The sequence below is a fragment of the Oncorhynchus gorbuscha genome, linkage group LG04 (assembly GCF_021184085.1).
Source record: "Oncorhynchus gorbuscha isolate QuinsamMale2020 ecotype Even-year linkage group LG04, OgorEven_v1.0, whole genome shotgun sequence".
Lineage (NCBI taxonomy): Eukaryota > Metazoa > Chordata > Actinopteri > Salmoniformes > Salmonidae > Oncorhynchus > Oncorhynchus gorbuscha.
This window is the reverse complement of record NC_060176.1, coordinates 59,515,355-59,537,336: the sequence shown is the minus strand read 5'-3', so window position 1 is coordinate 59,537,336 and position 21,982 is coordinate 59,515,355. Positions and strand designations below refer to the sequence as shown.

Below are 21,982 nucleotides of genomic sequence, written 5' to 3'. Positions count from 1 at the left end.
ACTTGATTGGAGTCCACCTGTGGTAAATTCAATTGATTGGACATGATTTGGAAAGTCACACACCTGTCTGTATAAGGTCCTACAGTTGACCAAGCTATGAGGTTGAAGGAATTGTCCGTAGAGCTCAGAGGCAGGATTGTGTCGAGGCACAGATCTGGGGAAGGGTACCTAAAAATGTCAGCAGCATTGAAGGTCCCCAAGAACACACACTCCATCATTCTTAAATGGAAGAAGTTTGGAACCACCAAGACTCTTCCTAGATCTGGCCGCCCGGCCAGACTGCGCAATCGGGGGAGAAGAGCCTTGGTCAGGGAGGTAACCAAGAACCCGATGGTCAGTCTGACAGAGCTCCAGAGTTCCAATGTGGAGATGGGAGAACCTTCCAGTAGGACAACCATCTCTGCAGCACTCCACCAATCAGGCCTTTATGGTAGAGTGGCCAGACGCTAGCCACTCCTCAGTAAAAGGCACATGACAGCCCACTTGGATTTTGCCAAAAGGCACCTAAAGGACTCTCAGAACATGAGAAAAAGATTCTCTGGTCTGATGAAACCCAGATTGAACTCTTTGGCCTGAATGCCAAGCGTCACATCTGGAGGAAACCTTGCACCATCCCTACGGTGAAGCATGGTGGTGGCAGAATCATGCTGTGGGGATGTTTTTCAGCGGCAGGGACTGGGATACTAGTCAGGATCGAGGGACAGATGAACGGAGCAAAGTACAGAGAGATAATTGATGAAAACCTGCTCCAGAGCGCTCAGGACCTCAGACTGGGGCGAAGGTTCACCTTCCAACAGGACAACGACCCAAAGCACACAGCCAAGACAACCCAGGAGTGGCTTCGGGACAAGTCTCTGAATGTCCTTGAGTGGCCCGAACATCCCTGAAGAGACCTGAAAATAGATGTGCAGTAATGCTCCCCATCCAACCTGACAGAGCTTGAGAGGATCTGCAGAGAAGAATGGGAGAAACTCCCCAAATACATGTGTGCCAAGCTTGTAGCGTCATACCCAAGAAGAGGTGTGAATACTTATGTAAATGTAATATTTTTTTAAATAAACTTGCAAACATTTCTAAAAGCCTGTTTTTGCTTCGTCGTTCTGGGGTATGTGTGTAGATTGATGAGGGGGAAAACGATTTAATCCATTTTAGAATAAGGTTGTGACATAACAACATTTGGAAATTATGACCTGGTCTGATTACTTTTCAAATGCCCTGTATTTAAATTTTTAAACAAGATTCAAGAGCTGAACAATGTCATATACTGAGGTGAAACAATGGCTACTCATTAATTCATAGCTAAGATTTTGTTGTTGTAGCTAGCTGCTGTTCATGATTTTATTTTTTTACGTTTATTTAACCCGTCAAGTCAATTAAGAACAAATGATTATTTACAAAAAGATGCATTGTTGTATTGTTGTATCTGTGCAGACAGAAACATGTTTCAGTTGTTGAATGTTTGCTTTCCAAAAGCAAGGCTGTCCTATCCACACAATGATGGTTCACACTCGCATCCTCCATTCAGCTTGTCATCAATGCATGTGTAGGCACCCGACCACACTCCACTAGGCTCAGAGCCTGCTCTGCTTCACTGGGGAAGGGGTTGTCACAGGACACAACAAGACAGAAGGCCTGACTGGGACATAGGAGAGGCCATCAGACAATCGCTCTCATCATCACTAATTTGAGTTATGCCTCCATTTTAGTTATGGCATCATTCTAATGTCTGAGGAATTGTGTTTCGATGCTGGCATAATGGAAACAATTGATGTTATGAGGACATTGTAACCGTTCATTCTGGTTGGAGTTGCATGCAGGGCAGCATGTTTCACAAGGATACTACAGGACTGGTCTTACACCCAGGGGAGGGCTTTAAGATGGTGAAAGGCTAACCACCCTCTGTGTTAATGCATCAACCCATTGAATCATATGCAGTGATTGTGAATGCTAATCCTCCTCTAACGGCATGTTCACGTGCTGACAAACTATAACGTGTCTGCATGAAAGTCATTCAGCTGAATAAAACGCCACAGACATTAGGCATCACTGCTTTGGGGAAAGTGTGCAGCAAATGACATGGTAGCTTCAGCAATGCTCTCAGGGTGGTCTGATGAAGGGGCTGATTTGGGTTTATGTGAAGAGGGGTTTGTCTGTCTCCATTTGATGCTTACCACTCAACACTTACTCCTGCCCAAGGGAAGATCTTGAGCTGGATACCCCTGGGGTTTCTGCTAGGCCTGCCTATTCTCCCACTGTACCGTAGTCTCCGGGCCAGTGTGGAGAACAGACAGTATTTCACTGTAGAAAGCCAAGAATTGGATTGCATGGTTCTATGATGTTTTAATTGCTGTTGCCCCTCTTTTGTCGGCTTCGTAACTCATGATGATGACTCTTGCCTTTATTTTACTATCTCTGTGCAATGAAGTTGAGGAGCATTCCCCGCGCTTTGAACACAGTGCAGTTTTTGGTATGCATACTTCCTCTTGACAAGAGGCTGCTCTATAGAATAATGTGCATTAACTGTAGTCCTGCATGTGATCTGCGTACTGTGACTAGTTTAGGTGTTTATGACTGGACTGTATTTTACCTGATAGGAAATTTAAGGTGTCAACTCCCTTTTCTCTGTAATTTAAAGTCCAATATCTCATCCTACCTAATTCTGTGTGTGTATTTATACAAATATACAGTTTTGGGTTTCAGATTTTCTCTTTCTTTCACTTTATTTCCTTCTGTTACTTTCTTCTCTTTTGTCTCTCTACTTCTCCCCTCTCTTTTCTCCCCCTCTCTGTCTTTCTCTCTCACTCGCTATCTGTCGCCAGGCCAAAGTCCGAGAGCTGGAGGAGAAATGTCGGACACAAAGTGAGCAGTTCAACCTCCTGTCCAAAGAGCTGGAGAAGTTCCGGCTACAGACTGGAAAGTTTGATACCCTTGGCAGTGGAACCGATCCCTTAACTGTGTGTGAATCCCCTGGATCGCCAAACAAATCCCTCTCCCAGCTCTTCAACGGGCTGGCCGCCCCCACAGGGAAAGGTGAGAGGAATCGCAGGAGAGCTTTGTTTTAGCTTGTCTGTGTACATTATGTACGCCATAGACCACAGCTCAGACAAGAATATTCATAATAATGTGATTTCAGTCATCTGTGAGCTGTATGTGGACGTTTGAACTGTTAGACAGTGGAAGCGGTGGAAAGCTTTAGTCTCGCGAAATGACGCCAAAATACATTTTAAACAAACAATTCAGTATTATGAGGATGGAAAGACAAACGTGCAGCTGCTCCTGAAATTGGAGGTCTGGGAGGCAGTGCTTGTGACGTACGTGGCTCAACATAGAGCAAGTAGCCTAATGGAATAATCAATCAGGGTACTGGATGACATAGCCTTTACCACTGCTTGGCACATTGTTGTTGTTGACTTAAACAATAATACTGATGTTTACATTGGGCCTGTGCCTGGAATCTAACTCTCCCTCTGATTACATGAGGATCTGTATGTTTTTAACACTAATGCAATTAGGATGATTATTTTCCTAATTGTTAATGGGTTGTATCCATCTGTTGTTTGTGCTGTTGGTTCTTACAATGTTATCTATTACTTTTAATGGTATCTAATCAAATGAGGTATGGAGGATGATGAAGATGATGATGATGATGAATAGTGATAATAACGATGAATGACGATCACATGATGAAATGGATAAATAATTGTATGTGATATATTGCACTCCATTTTGGACATTAGTGCTACGCACAGATATAAATATGATTTCAGCAGGCGCAGTCATATTTCAGATCTTAGCTCTTCCTTTGTTTTGCCCGCAGGCAATGAGAGTCCGCTGAGCAGATCTGTGATCTCTGAGTTCATCCGACCGCTCCAGATCTGTGGGGACAAGCCGGAGCTCGTGTCTGTAAAGCCAACATTCCTCACCCGCAGCAGCAGCCGGACTGGCAGCTCTCAACGGGCCCTCCTCACTGAGGTGAGTCCTACAAGGTTCCTCCCTCCCTCCCCTCTAGCCCTGATTATATAAGCCTAATGAAGATGGACCTAAATAGCTCGATTGCCCTTTCAAAAAACTCCTCAGAAGATGGTAAAGCATTAATTACACTGTTACATAATTACAGCATTTATTACATGATTGCAAAATTGCTTCCTGTTTTGAAAGTCTAAGCTGAAGTCCCACTCAGGTAGAGATGTAGGACTGAGGAAACACAGTGATGCAGAAAGGCCTTTTCACACCCCATCCTATCTGTTTCCTTCTACTCTCCTCTGCTGGGAGGTTTGGCAGGTTCACCAAGTGTGTATAGGATATGTTAATAGGCTCTGCTATCATCCCACTGATTTCCACCATAGAAATGTCCACCATGAAAACAAAAATACATGTAATTTGGCTGTTGCATCTCTCAAGGTTGGTTCTCTCTTATCAGATGGACAAAGAACTAAGCTCAACGACTAGGACCAAGAAGAGGTTCACAGGCAAGGTCCGTCTGTGCGTCGCCCGGTACAGGTGAGAGGAGTGAGCAGCTTTGAGATGCCTTACACTACAGTGTTATATTAAAAATGCATCCCTGCACAGCACAGTGTTTTCCACCCACATTGTCCCACTGAGGTTTGAACTCACCTCTTAATAATGATGCAGTGCTATGCTCTCACCAAATAAAATGAACTGTCAGCTGAAATCATTGGAATCCCCTAGAACAACGGCAAATACATGAATGGAACCCAGTGCTGTCCACCCCCACTGTCTCATTTAGCCTGTTGGAAAATTTAGTCTGTTGGAAAATGTTATATTTTATATGAGTTTTTTATTGCAGCACTCAGCAATTCCCCTATCACAGAGTTACACAAGGGTACTGCTACTGCAGTGTTTGTGGCAAAAATGTAACTGTGCTTGGATTTGTTTGGAATTGCTCAGATACTATTTAGTTAGGCTACTGTGCTTTTCCATCACAATGTCATCAAGTTTTGACAGAAGCTAATTGTCCATACACAGTTCCTAATATTGTGTTTAATAATTGTCTCATTTTGATCCTAGGTTTGGAACCTTTTTGAACCTGAATTCATCATCTAGCCTGAGATAATTGGACACATATCCACTTGTGTTTCGTTCAGAGGAGCAACGCAGCAAGTTCATCAGCTTGATGCTATTGTACTCTACTCTTTCTTTCCCCCAGTTATAACCCCTGTAATGGGCCCAATGAGCATCCTGAGGCAGAGCTCCCCCTGGTGGCAGGGAAGTACCTCTACGTGTATGGGACCATGGATGATGACGGCTTCTATGAAGGTCTGATATCTCACTGTTTTACCCTCTCCCTCTTAAAAACCAATTCACATGATTTAAAAATAATTATTTCAGAGCAGAATGATTGTTGCTGCTAAGAGACAGCATGGATTATGGGATGTATTTACTATATGGGCATTCGATGAGACGAGGATTAGGCAGTTGTGGATCAATCAGTGCTAATGTGGCTTTTACGATTGTCCTCTCTAGTCTTCACTGTACTTGGAGAGTTGTTGTTTATACTACTTACTACTCGTCACTGTGAGAGTTGTTGTTAATACTACTTACTGCTCGTCACTGTGAGAGTTATTGTTTATACTACTTACTACTCATCACTGTGAGAGTTGTTGTTTATACTACTTACTACTCATCACTGTGAGAGTTGTTGTTTATACTACTTACTGCTCGTCACCGTGAGAGTTGTTGTTTATGCTACTAACTACTCGTCACTGTGAGAGTTGTTGTTTATACTACTTACTGCTCGTCACTGTGAGAGTTGTTGTTTATACTACTTACAGCTCGTCACTGTGAGTTGTTGTTTATACTACTTACAGCTCGTCACTGTGAGTTGTTGTTTATACTACCTACTGCTCGTCACTGTGAGAGTTGTTGTTTATACTACCTACTGCTCGTCACTGTGAGAGTTATTGTTTATACTACTTACTACTCATCACTGTGAGAGTTGTTGTTTATACTACTTACTACTCATCACTGTGAGAGTTGTTGTTTATACTACTTACTACTCATCACTGTGAGAGTTGTTGTTTATACTACTTACTGCTCGTCACCGTGAGAGTTGTTGTTTATGCTACTAACTACTCGTCACTGTGAGAGTTGTTGTTTATACTACTTACTGCTCGTCACTGTGAGAGTTGTTGTTTATACTACTTACAGCTCGTCACTGTGAGTTGTTGTTTATACTACCTACTGCTCGTCACTGTGAGAGTTGTTGTTTATACTACTTACTGCTCGTCACTGTGAGAGTTGTTGTTTATACTACTTACTGCTCGTCACTGTGAGAGTTGTTGTTTATACTACTTACTGCTCGTCACTGTGAGAGTTGTTGTTTATACTACTTACTGCTCGTCACTGTGAGAGTTGTTGTTTATGCTACTTACTGCTCGTCACTGTGAGAGTTGTTGTTTATGCTACTTACTGCTCGTCACTGTGAGAGTTGTTGTTTATACTACTTACTGCTCGTCACTGTGAGAGTTGTTGTTTATACTACTTACTGCTCGTCACTGTGAGAGTTGTTGTTTATACTACTTACTGCTCGTCACTGTGAGAGTTGTTGTTTATACTACTTACTGCTCGTCACTGTGAGAGTTGTTGTTAATACTACTTACTGCTCGTCACTGTGAGAGTTGTTATTACCACTTACTGCTCGTCACTGTGAGAGTTGTTAATACTACTTACTGCTCTTCACTGTGAGAGGTGTTAATACTACTTACTGCTCGTCACTGTGAGAGTTGTTGTTTATACTACTTACTGCTCGTCACCGTGAGAGTTGTTGTTTATGCTACTAACTACTCGTCACTGTGAGAGTTGTTGTTTATACTACTTATTGCTCGTCACTGTGAGAGTTGTTGTTTATACTACTTACAGCTCGTCACTGTGAGTTGTTGTTTATACTACCTACTGCTCGTCACTGTGAGTTGTTGTTTATACTACTTACTGCTCGTCACTGTGAGTTGTTGTTTATACTACTTACTGCTCGTCACTGTGAGTTGTTGTTTATACTACTTACTGCTCGTCACTGTGAGAGTTGTTGTTTATACTACTTACTACTCGTCACTGTGAGAGTTGTTGTTTATACTACTTACTACTCGTCACTGTGAGAGTTGTTGTTTATACTACTTACTACTCGTCACTGTGAGAGTTGTTGTTTATACTACTTACTGCTCGTCACTGTGAGAGTTGTTGTTTATACTACTTACTGCTCGTCACTGTGAGAGTTGTTGTTTATACTACTTACTGCTCGTCACTGTGAGAGTTGTTGTTTATACTACTTACTGCTCGTCACTGTGAAAGTTGTTGTTTATACTACTTACTGCTCGTCACTGTGAGTTGTTGTTTATACTACTTACTGCTCGTCACTGTCAGAGTTGTTGTTTATACTACTTACTGCTCTTCACTGTGAGAGTTGTTAATACTACCTACTGCTTGTCACTGTGAGAGTTGTTGTTAATACTACTTACTGCTCTTCACTGTGAGAGTTGTTAATACTACTTACTGCTCGTCACTGTGAGAGTTGTTAATACTACTTACTGTTCTTCACTGTGAGAGTTGTTAATACTACTTACTGCTCTTCACTGTGAGTTGTTAATATTACTTACTGCTCGTCACTGTGAGAGTTGTTATTACCACTTACTGCTCGTCACTGTGAGAGTTGTTAATACTACTTACTGCTCTTCACTGTGAGAGGTGTTAATACTACTTACTGCTCGTCACTGTGAGAGTTGTTGTTTATACTACTTACTGCTCGTCACCGTGAGAGTTGTTGTTTATGCTACTAACTACTCGTCACTGTGAGAGTTGTTGTTTATACTACTTACTGCTCGTCACTGTGAGTTGTTGTTTATACTACTTATTGCTCGTCACTGTGAGTTGTTGTTTATACTACTTACAGCTCGTCACTGTGAGTTGTTGTTTATACTACCTACTGCTCGTCACTGTGAGTTGTTGTTTATACTACTTACTGCTCGTCACTGTGAGTTGTTGTTTATACTACTTACAGCTCGTCACTGTGAGTTGTTGTTTATACTACCTACTGCTCGTCACTGTGAGTTGTTGTTTATACTACTTACTGCTCGTCACTGTGAGTTGTTGTTTATACTACTTACTGCTCGTCACTGTGAGTTGTTGTATATACTACTTACTGCTCGTCACTGTGAGAGTTGTTGTTTATACTACTTACTACTCGTCACTGTGAGAGTTGTTGTTTATACTACTTACTACTCATCACTGTGAGAGTTGTTGTTTATACTACTTACTACTCGTCACTGTGAGAGTTGTTGTTTATACTACTTACTACTCGTCACTGTGAGAGTTGTTGTTTATACTACTTACTGCTCGTCACTGTGAGAGTTGTTGTTTATACTACTTACTGCTCGTCACTGTGAGAGTTGTTGTTTATACTACTTACTGCTCGTCACTGTGAAAGTTGTTGTTTATACTACTTACTGCTCGTCACTGTGAAAGTTGTTGTTTGTACTACTTACTGCTCGTCACTGTGAGAGTTGTTGTTTGTACTACTTACTGCTCGTCACTGTGAGAGTTGTTGTTTATGCTACTTACTGCTCGTCACTGTGAGAGTTGTTGTTTATACTACTTACTGCTCGTCACTGTGAGTTGTTGTTTATACTACTTACTGCTCGTCACTGTGAGTTGTTGTTTATACTACTTACTGCTCGTCACTGTCAGAGTTGTTGTTTATACTACTTACTGCTCTTCACTGTGAGAGTTGTTAATACTACCTACTGCTTGTCACTGTGAGAGTTGTTGTTAATACTACTTACTGCTCTTCACTGTGAGAGTTGTTAATACTACTTACTGCTCGTCACTGTGAGAGTTGTTGTTAATACTACTTACTGTTCTTCACTGTGAGAGTTGTTAATACTACTTACTGCTCTTCACTGTGAGTTGTTAATATTACTTACTGCTCGTCACTGTGAGAGTTGTTATTACCACTTACTGCTCGTCACTGTGAGAGTTGTTAATACTACTTACTGCTCTTCAGTGTGAGAGTTGTTAATACTACTTATTGCTCTTCAGTGTGAGAGTTGTTAATACTACTTACTGCTCTTCACTGTGAGAGTTGTTAATACTACTTACTGCTCGTCACTGTGAGAGTTGTTAATACTACTTACTGCTCGTCACTGTGAGAGTTGTTCATACTACTTACTGCTCGTCACTGTGAGAGTTGTTAATACTACTTACTGCTCGTCACTGTGAGAGTTGTTCATACTACTTACTGCTCGCCAATGTGAGAGTTGTTGTTAATACTACTTACTGTTCTTCACTGTGAGAGTTGTTAATACTACTTACTGCTCGTCACTGTGAGAGTTGTTGTTTATACTACTTACTGCTCTTCAGTGTGAGAGTTGTTAATACTACTTACTGCTCTTCACTGTGAGAGTTGTTAATACTACTTACTGCTCGTCACTGTGAGAGTTGTTATTACCACTTACTGCTCGTCACTGTGAGAGTTGTTAATACTACTTACTGCTCTTCAGTGTGAGAGTTGTTAATACTACTCAGTTGGTAGAGCATGGCGCTTGTAACGCCAGGGTAGTGGGTTCGATCCCCGGGACCACCCATACATAGAATGTATGCACACATGACTGTAAGTCGCTTTGGATAAAAGCGTCTGCTAAATGGCATATATTATATTATTATTATTACTTACTGCTCTTCAGTGTGAGAGTTGTTGTTTATACTACTTACTGCTCTTCACTGTGAGAGGTGTTAATACTACTTACTGCTCGTCACTGTGAGAGTTGTTAATACTACTTACTGCTCGTCACTGTGAGAGTTGTTAATACTACTTACTGCTCGTCACTGTGAGAGTTGTTAATACTACTTATTGCTCTTCAGTGTGAGAGTTGTTAATACTACTTACTGCTCTTCACTGTGAGAGTTGTTAATACTACTTACTGCTCGTCACTGTGAGAGTTGTTAATACTACTTACTGCTCGTCACTGTGAGAGTTGTTCATACTACTTACTGCTCGTCAATGTGAGAGTTGTTGTTAATACTACTTACTGTTCTTCACTGTGAGAGTTGTTAATACTACTTACTGCTCTTCACTGTGAGAGTTGTTAATACTACTTACTGCTCGTCACTGTGAGAGTTGTTAATACTACTTACTGCTCTTCACTGTGAGAGTTGTTAATACTACTTACTGCTCTTCACTGTGAGAGTTGTTAATACTACTTACTGCTCGTCACTGTGAGAGTTGTTAATACTACTTACTGCTCTTCACTGTGAGAGTTGTTAATACTACTTACTGCTCGTCACTGTGAGAGTTGTTATTACCACTTACTGCTCGTCACTGTGAGAGTTGTTAATACTACTTACTGCTCGTCACTGTGAGAGTTGTTAATACTACTTACTGCTCGTCACTGTGAGAGTTGTTGTTAATACTACTTACTGCTCGTCACTGTGAGAGTTGTTAATACTACTTACTGCTCGTCACTGTGAGAGTTGTTGTTAATACTACTTACTGCTCGTCACTTTGAGAGTTGTTAATACTACTTACTACTCGTCACTGTGAGAGTTGTTAATACTACTTACTGCTCGTCACTTTGAGAGTTGTTAATACTACTTACTACTCGTCACTGTGAGAGTTGTTGTTTATACTACTTACTACTCGTCACTTTGAGAGTTGTTAATACTACTTACTACTCGTCACTGTGAGAGTTGTTGTTTATACTACTTACTGCTCTTCACTGTGAGAGTTGTTAATACTACTTACTGCTCGTCACTGTGAGAGTTGTTAATACTACATACTGCTCATCACTGTGAGAGTTGTTAATACTACTTACTGCTCTTCACTGTGAGAGTTGTTAATACTACTTACTGCTCTTCACTGTGAGAGTTGTTAATACTACTTACTGCTCGTCACTGTGAGAGTTGTTAATACTACTTACTGCTCTTCACTGTGAGAGTTGTTAATACTACTTACTGCTCGTCACTGTGAGAGTTGTTATTACCACTTACTGCTCGTCACTGTGAGAGTTGTTAATACTACTTACTGCTCGTCACTGTGAGAGTTGTTAATACTACTTACTGCTCGTCACTGTGAGAGTTGTTAATACTACTTACTGCTCTTCACTGTGAGAGTTGTTAATACTACTTACTGCTCGTCACTGTGAGAGTTGTTAATACTACTTACTGCTCGTCACTGTGAGAGTTGTTAATACTACTTACTGCTCTTCACTGTGAGAGTTGTTAATACTACTTACTGCTCGTCACTGTGAGAGTTGTTATTACCACTTACTGCTCGTCACTGTGAGAGTTGTTAATACTACTTACTGCTCTTCAGTGTGAGAGTTGTTAATACTACTCAGTTGGTAGAGCATGGCGCTTGTAACGCCAGGGTAGTGGGTTCGATCCCCGGGACCACCCATACGTAGAATGTATGCACACATGACTGTAAGTCGCTTTGGATAAAAGCGTCTGCTAAATGGCATATATTATTATTATTACTTACTGCTCTTCAGTGTGAGAGTTGTTAATACTACTTACTGCTCTTCACTGTGAGAGGTGTTAATACTACTTACTGCTCGTCACTGTGAGAGTTGTTAATACTACTTACTGCTCGTCACTGTGAGAGTTGTTAATACTACTTACAGCTCATCACTGTAAGAGTTGTTAATACTACTTACTGCTCGTCACTGTGAGAGTTGTTGTTAATACTACTTACTGCTCATCACTTTGAGAGTTGTTAATACTACTTACTACCCTTCACTGTGAGAGTTGTTAATTATACTTACTGCTCGTCACTGTGAGTTGTTGTTAATACCACTTACTGCTCTTCACTGTGAGAGTTGTTAATACTACCTACTGCTTGTCACTGTGAGAGTTGTTGTTAATACTACTTACTGCTCGTCACTGTGAGAGTTGTTAATACTACTTACTGTTCTTCACTGTGAGAGTTGTTAATACTACTTACTGCTCGTCACTGTGAGAGTTGTTAATACCACTTACTGCTCGTCACTGTGAGACTTGTTAATACTACTTACTGCTCGTCACTGTGAGAGTTGTTGTTTATACTACTTACTGCGCTTCACTGTGAGAGTTGTTAATACTACTTACTGCTCGTCACTGTGAGAGTTGTTGTTAATACTACTTACTGCTCGTCACTGTGAGAGTTGTTAATACTACTTACTGCTCTTCACTGTGAGAGTTGTTAATAATACTTACTGCTCTTCACTGTGAGAGTTGTTAATACTACTTACTGCTCGTCACTGTGAGAGTTGTTAATACCACTTACTGCTCGTCACTGTGAGAGTTGTTAATACTACTTACTGCTCGTCACTGTGAGAGTTGTTAATACTACTTACTGCTCTTCACTGTGAGAGTTGTTAATACTACTTACTGCTCGTCACTGTGAGAGTTGTTAATACTACTTACTGCTCGTCACTGTGAGAGTTGTTAATACCACTTACTGCTCGTCACTGTGAGAGTTGTTAATACCACTTACTGCTCTTCACTGTGAGAGTTGTTAATACTACTTACTGCTCTTCACTGTGAGAGTTGTTAATACTACTTACTGCTCTTCACTGTGAGAGTTGTTAATACTACTTACTGCTCTTCACTGTGAGTTGTTAATATTACTTACTGCTCGTCACTGAGAGTTGTTATTACCACTTACTGCTCGTCACTGTGAGAGTTGTTAATACTACTTACTGCTCTTCAGTGTGAGAGTTGTTAATACTACTTACTGCTCTTCACTGTGAGAGTTGTTAATACTACTTACTGCTCGTCACTGTGAGAGTTGTTAATACTACTTACTGCTCGTCACTGTGAGAGTTGTTCATACTACTTACTGCTCGTCAATGTGAGAGTTGTTGTTAATACTACTTACTGTTCTTCACTGTGAGAGTTGTTAATACTACTTACTGCTCGTCACTGTGAGAGTTGTTATTACCACTTACTGCTCGTCACTGTGAGAGTTGTTAATACTACTTACTGCTCTTCAGTGTGAGAGTTGTTAATACTACTCAGTTGGTAGAGCATGGCGCTTGTAACGCCAGGGTAGTGGGTTCGATCCCCGGGACCACCCATACGTAGAATGTATGCACACGACTGTAAGTCGCTTTGGATAAAAGCGTCTGCTAAATGGCATATATTATTATTATTACTTACTGCTCTTCAGTGTGAGAGTTGTTAATACTACTTACTGCTCTTCACTGTGAGAGGTGTTAATACTACTTACTGCTCGTCACTGTGAGAGTTGTTAATACTACTTACTGCTCGTCACTGTGAGAGTTGTTAATACTACTTACAGCTCGTCACTGTAAGAGTTGTTAATACTACTTACTGCTCGTCACTGTGAGAGTTGTTGTTAATACTACTTACTGCTCATCACTTTGAGAGTTGTTAATACTACTTACTACCCTTCACTGTGAGAGTTGTTAATTATACTTACTGCTCGTCACTGTGAGAGTTGTTGTTAATACCACTTACTGCTCTTCACTGTGAGAGTTGTTAATACTACCTACTGCTTGTCACTGTGAGAGTTGTTGTTAATACTACTTACTGCTCGTCACTGTGAGAGTTGTTATTACCACTTACTGCTCGTCACTGTGAGAGTTGTTAATACTACTTACTGCTCTTCACTGTGAGAGTTGTTAATAATACTTACTGCTCTTCACTGTGAGAGTTGTTAATACTACTTACTGCTCGTCACTGTGAGAGTTGTTAATACCACTTACTGCTCGTCACTGTGAGAGTTGTTGTTAATACTACTTACTGCTCGTCACTGTGAGAGTTGTTAATACTACTTACTGCTCTTCACTGTGAGAGTTGTTAATACTACTTACTGCTCGTCACTGTGAGAGTTGTTAATACCACTTACTGCTCGTCACTGTGAGAGTTGTTAATACTACTTACTGCTCGTCACTGTGAGAGTTGTTAATACTACTTACTGCTCTTCACTGTGAGAGTTGTTAATACTACTTACTGCTCGTCACTGTGAGAGTTGTTAATACTACTTACTGCTCGTCACTGTGAGAGTTGTTAATACCACTTACTGCTCGTCACTGTGAGAGTTGTTAGTACCACTTACTGCTCTTCACTGTGAGAGTTGTTAATACTACTTACTGCTCTTCACTGTGAGAGTTGTTAATACTACTTACTGCTCTTCACTGTGAGAGTTGTTAATACTACTTTCTGCTCTTCACTGTGAGAGTTGTTAATACTACTTTCTGCTCTTCACTGTGAGAGTTGTTAATACTACTTACTGCTCGTCACTGTGAGAGTTGTTAATACTACTTACTGCTCGTCACTGTGAGAGCTGTTTATACTACTTGCTGCTTGTCACTGTGAGAGTTGTTTATACTACTTGCTGCTTTTCACTGTGAGAGTTGTTAATATTACTTACTGCTCATCACTGTGAGAGTTGTTAATATTACTTACTGCTCGTCACTGTGAGCGTTGTTAATACTACTTGCTGCTCTTCACTGTGAGAGTTGTTAATACTACTTACTGCTCTTCACTGTGAGAGTTGTTAATACTACTTACTGCTCGTCACTGGGAGAGTTGTTAATACTACTTACTGCTCGTCACTGGGAGAGTTGTTAATACTACTTACTGCTCGTCACTGGGAGAGTTGTTAATACTACTTACTGCTCGTCACTGTGAGAGTTGTTGTTTATACTACTTACTGCTCGTCACTGTGAGAGTTGTTGTTTATACTACTTACTGCTCGTCACTGTGAGTTGTTGTTAATACTACTTACTGCTCGTCACTGTGAGAGTTGTTAATACTACTTACTGCTCGTCACTGTGAGAGTTGTTCATACTACTTACTGCTCGCCAATGTGAGAGTTGTTGTTAATACTACTTACTGTTCTTCACTGTGAGAGTTGTTAATACTACTTACTGCTCGTCACTGTGAGAGTTGTTGTTTATACTACTTACTGCTCTTCAGTGTGAGAGTTGTTAATACTACTTACTGCTCTTCACTGTGAGAGTTGTTAATACTACTTACTGCTCGTCACTGTGAGAGTTGTTATTACCACTTACTGCTCGTCACTGTGAGAGTTGTTAATACTACTTACTGCTCTTCAGTGTGAGAGTTGTTAATACTACTCAGTTGGTAGAGCATGGCGCTTGTAACGCCAGGGTAGTGGGTTCGATCCCCGGGACCACCCATACGTAGAATGTATGCACACATGACTGTAAGTCGCTTTGGATAAAAGCGTCTGCTAAATGGCATATATTATTATTATTACTTACTGCTCTTCAGTGTGAGAGTTGTTAATACTACTTACTGCTCTTCACTGTGAGAGGTGTTAATACTACTTACTGCTCGTCACTGTGAGAGTTGTTAATACTACTTACTGCTCGTCACTGTGAGAGTTGTTAATACTACTTACAGCTCGTCACTGTAAGAGTTGTTAATACTACTTACTGCTCGTCACTGTGAGAGTTGTTGTTAATACTACTTACTGCTCATCACTTTGAGAGTTGTTAATACTACTTACTACCCTTCACTGTGAGAGTTGTTAATTATACTTACTGCTCGTCACTGTGAGAGTTGTTGTTAATACCACTTACTGCTCTTCACTGTGAGAGTTGTTAATACTACCTACTGCTTGTCACTGTGAGAGTTGTTGTTAATACTACTTACTGCTCGTCACTGTGAGAGTTGTTATTACCACTTACTGCTCGTCACTGTGAGAGTTGTTAATACTACTTACTGCTCTTCACTGTGAGAGTTGTTAATAATACTTACTGCTCTTCACTGTGAGAGTTGTTAATACTACTTACTGCTCGTCACTGTGAGAGTTGTTAATACCACTTACTGCTCGTCACTGTGAGAGTTGTTGTTAATACTACTTACTGCTCGTCACTGTGAGAGTTGTTAATACTACTTACTGCTCTTCACTGTGAGAGTTGTTAATACTACTTACTGCTCGTCACTGTGAGAGTTGTTAATACCACTTACTGCTCGTCACTGTGAGAGTTGTTAATACTACTTACTGCTCGTCACTGTGAGAGTTGTTAATACTACTTACTGCTCTTCACTGTGAGAGTTGTTAATACTACTTACTGCTCGTCACTGTGAGAGTTGTTAATACTACTTACTGCTCGTCACTGTGAGAGTTGTTAATACCACTTACTGCTCGTCACTGTGAGAGTTGTTAGTACCACTTACTGCTCTTCACTGTGAGAGTTGTTAATACTACTTACTGCTCGTCACTGTGAGAGTTGTTAATACTACTTACTGCTCGTCACTGTGAGAGCTGTTTATACTACTTGCTGCTTGTCACTGTGAGAGTTGTTTATACTACTTGCTGCTTTTCACTGTGAGAGTTGTTAATATTACTTACTGCTCATCACTGTGAGAGTTGTTAATATTACTTACTGCTCGTCACTGTGAGCGTTGTTAATACTACTTGCTGCTCTTCACTGTGAGAGTTGTTAATACTACTTACTGCTCTTCACTGTGAGAGTTGTTAATACTACTTACTGCTCGTCACTGGGAGAGTTGTTAATACTACTTACTGCTCGTCACTGGGAGAGTTGTTAATACTACTTACTGCTCGTCACTGGGAGAGTTGTTAATACTACTTACTGCTCGTCACTGTGAGAGTTGTTGTTTATACTACTTACTGCTCGTCACTGTGAGAGTTGTTGTTTATACTACTTACTGCTCGTCACTGTGAGTTGTTGTTAATACTACTTACTGCTCGTCACTGTGAGAGTTGTTGTTTATACTACTTACTGCTCGTCACTGTGAGTTGTTGTTAATACTACTTACTGTTTTTCACTGTGAGAGTTGTTAATACTACTTACTGCTCGTCACTGTGAGAGTTGTTATTACCACTTACTGCTCGTCACTGTGAGAGTTGTTAATACTACTTACTTCTCTTCAGTGTGAGTTGTTAACACTACTTACTGCTCTTCAGTGTGAGAGTTGTTAATACTACTTACTGCTCGTCACTGTGAGAGTTGTTATTACCACTTACTGCTCGTCACTGTGAGAGTTGTTAATACTACTTACTGCTCTTCAGTGTGAGAGTTGTTAATACTACTTACTGCTCTTCAGTGTGAGAGTTGTTAATACTACTTACTGCTCGTCACTGTGAGAGTTGTTAATACTACTTACTGCTCTTCACTGTGAGAGTTGTTAATACTACTTACAGCTCGTCACTGTAAGAGTTGTTAATACTACTTACTGCTCATCACTGTGAAAGTTGTTGTTTGTACTACTTACTGCTCTTCACTGTGAGAGTTGTTAATACTACTTACTGCTCGTCACTGTGAGTTGTTGTTAATACTACTTACTGCTCGTCACTGTGAGAGTTGTTAATACTACTTACTGCTCTTCACTGTGAGAGTTGTTAATACTACTTACTGCTCGTCACTGTGAGTTGTTGTTAATACTACTTACTGCTCGTCACTGTGAGAGTTGTTAATACTACTTACTGCTCGTCACTGTGAGAGTTGTTAATACTACTTACTGCTCTTCACTGTGAGAGTTGTTAATACTACTTACTGCTCGTCACTGTGAGAGTTGTTAATACTACTTACTGCTCTTCACTGTGAGAGTTGTTAATAATACTTACTGCTCTTCACTGTGAGAGTTGTTAATACTACTTACTGCTCTTCACTGTGAGAGTTGTTAATACTACTTACTGCTCGTCACTGTGAGAGTTGTTAATACCACTTACTGCTCTTCACTGTGAGAGTTGTTAATACTACTTACTGCTCTTCACTGTGAGAGTTGTTAATATTACTTACTGCTCGTCACTGTGAGAGTTGTTAATACTACTTGCTGCTTTTCACTGTGAGAGTTGTTAATACTACTTACTGCTCTTCACTGTGAGAGTTGTTAATACTACTTACTGCTCTTCACTGTGAGAGTTGTTAATACTACTTACTGCTCTTCACTGTGAGAGTTGTTAATACTACTTACTGCTCTTCACTGTGAGAGTTGTTAATACTACTTACTGCTCGTCACTGTGAGAGTTGTTGTTTATACTACTTACTGCTCGTCACTGTGAGTTGTTAATACTACTTTCTGCTCTTCACTGTGAGAGTTGTTAATACTACTTTCTGCTCTTCACTGTGAGAGTTGTTAATACTACTTACTGCTTGTCACTGTGAGAGTTGTTAATACTACTTACTGCTCGTCACTGTGCGAGCTGTTTATACTACTTGCTGCTCGTCACTGTGAGAGTTGTTTATACTACTTGCTGCTTTTCACTGTGAGAGTTGTTAATATTACTTACTGCTCATCACTGTGAGAGTTGTTAATACTACTTGCTGCTCTTCACTGTGAGAGTTGTTAATACTACTTACTGCTCTTCACTGTGAGAGTTGTTAATACTACTTACTGCTCGTCACTGTGAGAGTTGTTAATACTACTTACTGCTCTTCACTGTGAGAGTTGTTAATACTACTTACTGCTCGTCACTGTGAGAGTTGTTGTTTATACTACTTACTGCTCGTCACTGTGAGAGTTGTTGTTTATACTACTTACTGCTCTTCACTGTGAGAGTTGTTAATACTACTTACTGCTCGTCACTGTGAGAGTTGTTGTTAATACTACTTACTGCTCGTCACTGTGAGAGTTGTTGTTAATACTACTTACTGCTCGTCACTGTGAGTTGTTGTTAATACTACTTACTGTTTTTCACTGTGAGAGTTGTTAATACTACTTACTGCTCGTCACTGTGAGAGTTGTTAATACTACTTACTGCTCGTCACTGTGAGAGTTGTTAATACTACTTACTGCTCGTCACTATGAGAGTTGTTAATACTACTTACCGCTCGTCACTGTGAGAGTTGTTGTTTATACTTCTTACTACTCTTCACTGTGAGTGTTGTTAATACTACTTACTGCTCGTCACTGTGAGAGTTGTTGTTAATACTACTTACTGCTCGTCACTGTGAGAGTTGTTGTTAATACTACTTACTGTTCTTCACTGTGAGAGTTGTTAATACTACTTACTGCTCGTCACTGTGAGAGTTGTTAATACTACTTACTGCTCGTCACTGTGAGAGATGTTAATACTACTTACTGCTCGTCACTGTGAGAGTTGTTGTTAATACTACTTACTGCTCTTCACTGTGAGAGTTGTTGTTTATACTACTTACTGCTCTTCACTGTGAGAGTTGTTGTTTATACTACTTACTGCTCTTCACTGTGAGAGTTGTTAATACTACTTACTGCTCGTCACTGTGAGAGTTGTTAATACTACTTACTGCTCGTCACTGTGAGAGTTGTTTATACTACTTGCTGCTTTTCACTGTGAGAGTTGTTAATAGTAATACTTACTGCTCGTCACTGTGAGAGTTGTTAATACTACTTACTGCTCTTCACTGTGAGAGTTGTTGTTTATACTACTTACTGCTCTTCACTGTGAGAGTTGTTGTTTATACTACTTACTGCTCTTCACTGTGAGAGTTGTTGTTTATACTACTTACTGCTCTTCACTGTGAGTTGTTAATACTACTTACTGCTCTTCACTGTGAGAGTTGTTAATACTACTTACTGCTCGTCACTGTGAGAGTTGTTAATACTACTTACTGCTCGTCACTGTGAGAGTTGTTTATACTACTTGCTGCTTTTCACTGTGAGAGTTGTTAATAGTAATACTTACTGCTCGTCACTGTGAGAGTTGTTTATACTACTTGCTGCTTTTCACTGTGAGAGTTGTTAATAGTAATACTTACTGCTCGTCACTGTGAGAGTTGTTTATACTACTTGCTGCTTTTCACTGTGAGAGTTGTTAATAGTAATACTTACTGCTCGTCACTGTGAGAGTTGTTTATACTACTTGCTGCTTTTCACTGTGAGAGTTGTTAATAGTAATACTTACTGCTCGTCACTGTGAGAGTTGTTTATACTACTTGCTGCTTTTCACTGTGAGAGTTGTTAATAGTAATACTTACTGCTCGTCACTGTGAGAGTTGTTTATACTACTTGCTGCTTTTCACTGTGAGAGTTGTTAATAGTAATACTTACTGCTCGTCACTGTGAGAGTTGTTTATACTACTTGCTGCTTTTCACTGTGAGAGTTGTTAATAGTAATACTTACTGCTCGTCACTGTGAGAGTTGTTAATACTACTTACTGCTCTTCACTGTGAGAGTTGTTTATACTACTTACTGCTCGTCACTGTGAGAGTTGTTTATACTACTTACTGCTCGTCACTGTGAGAGTTGTTAATACTACTTACTGCTCTTCACTGTGAGAGTTGTTTATACTACTTGCTGCTTTTCACTGTGAGAGTTGTTGTTAATAGTAATACTTACTGCTCGTCACTGTGAGAGTTGTTTATACTACTTGCTGCTTTTCACTGTGAGAGTTGTTAATAGTAATACTTACTGCTCGTCACTGTGAGAGTTGTTAATACTACTTACTGCTCTTCACTGTGAGAGTTGTTGTTTATACTACTTACTGCTCTTCACTGTGAGAGTTGTTGTTTATACTACTTACTGCTCTTCACTGTGAGAGTTGTTGTTTATACTATTTACTGCTCTTCACTGTGAGTTGTTAATACTACTTACTGCTCTTCACTGTGAGTTGTTAATACTACTTACTGCTCGTCACTGTGAGAGTTGTTAATACTACTTACTGCTCGTCACTGTGAGAGTTGTTTATACTACTTGCTGCTTTTCACTGTGAGAGTTGTTAATAGTAATACTTACTGCTCGTCACTGTGAGAGTTGTTTATACTACTTGCTGCTTTTCACTGTGAGAGTTGTTAATAGTAATACTTACTGCTCGTCACTGTGAGAGTTGTTTATACTACTTGCTGCTTTTCACTGTGAGAGTTGTTAATAGTAATACTTACTGCTCGTCACTGTGAGAGTTGTTTATACTACTTGCTGCTTTTCACTGTGAGAGTTGTTAATAGTAATACTTACTGCTCGTCACTGTGAGAGTTGTTTATACTACTTGCTGCTTTTCACTGTGAGAGTTGTTAATAGTAATACTTACTGCTCGTCACTGTGAGAGTTGTTTATACTACTTGCTGCTTTTCACTGTGAGAGTTGTTAATAGTAATACTTACTGCTCGTCACTGTGAGAGTTGTTTATACTACTTGCTGCTTTTCACTGTGAGAGTTGTTAATAGTAATACTTACTGCTCGTCACTGTGAGAGTTGTTTATACTACTTGCTGCTTTTCACTGTGAGAGTTGTTAATAGTAATACTTACTGCTCGTCACTGTGAGAGTTGTTAATACTACTTACTGCTCTTCACTGTGAGAGTTGTTTATACTACTTACTGCTCGTCACTGTGAGAGTTGTTTATACTACTTGCTGCTTTTCACTGTGAGAGTTGTTAATAGTAATACTTACTGCTCGTCACTGTGAGAGTTGTTAATACTACTTACTGCTCTTCACTGTGAGAGTTGTTTATACTACTTACTGCTCGTCACTGTGAGAGTTGTTTATACTACTTACTGCTTTTCACTGTGAGAGTTGTTGTTAATAGTAATACTTACTGCTCGTCACTGTGAGAGTTGTTGTTAATAGTAATACTTACTGCTCGTCACTGTGAGAGTTGTTTATACTACTTACTGCTCTTCACTGTGAGAGTTGTTTATACTACTTACTGCTCGTCACTGTGAGAGTTGTTTATACTACTTACTGCTCTTCACTGTGAGAGTTGTTAATACTACTTACTGCTCGTCACTGGGAGAGTTGTTAATACTACTTACTGCTCGTCACTGGGAGAGTTGTTAATACTACTTACTGCTCGTCACTGGGAGAGTTGTTAATACTACTTACTGCTCGTCACTGTGAGAGTTGTTGTTTATACTACTTACTGCTCGTCACTGTGAGAGTTGTTGTTTATACTACTTACTGCTCGTCACTGTGAGTTGTTGTTAATACTACTTACTGCTCGTCACTGTGAGAGTTGTTGTTTATACTACTTACTGCTCGTCACTGTGAGTTGTTGTTAATACTACTTACTGTTTTTCACTGTGAGAGTTGTTAATACTACTTACTGCTCGTCAC

At 40.1% G+C, this 21,982-nt stretch overlaps 1 protein-coding gene across 1 annotated transcript in view; it reads left to right on the top strand.

The window, feature by feature from the left end:
- Positions 1-21,982, top strand: part of rimbp2b (RIMS binding protein 2b) — a 154,733-nt gene that overhangs the window by 101,974 nt on the left and 30,777 nt on the right. Inside the window, 5 exon segments of the mRNA XM_046347478.1 lie at positions 2,426-2,467; positions 2,820-3,030; positions 3,818-3,972; positions 4,421-4,500; positions 5,168-5,277. Coding sequence (XP_046203434.1) covers positions 2,426-2,467; positions 2,820-3,030; positions 3,818-3,972; positions 4,421-4,500; positions 5,168-5,277 — 598 coding nt within the window.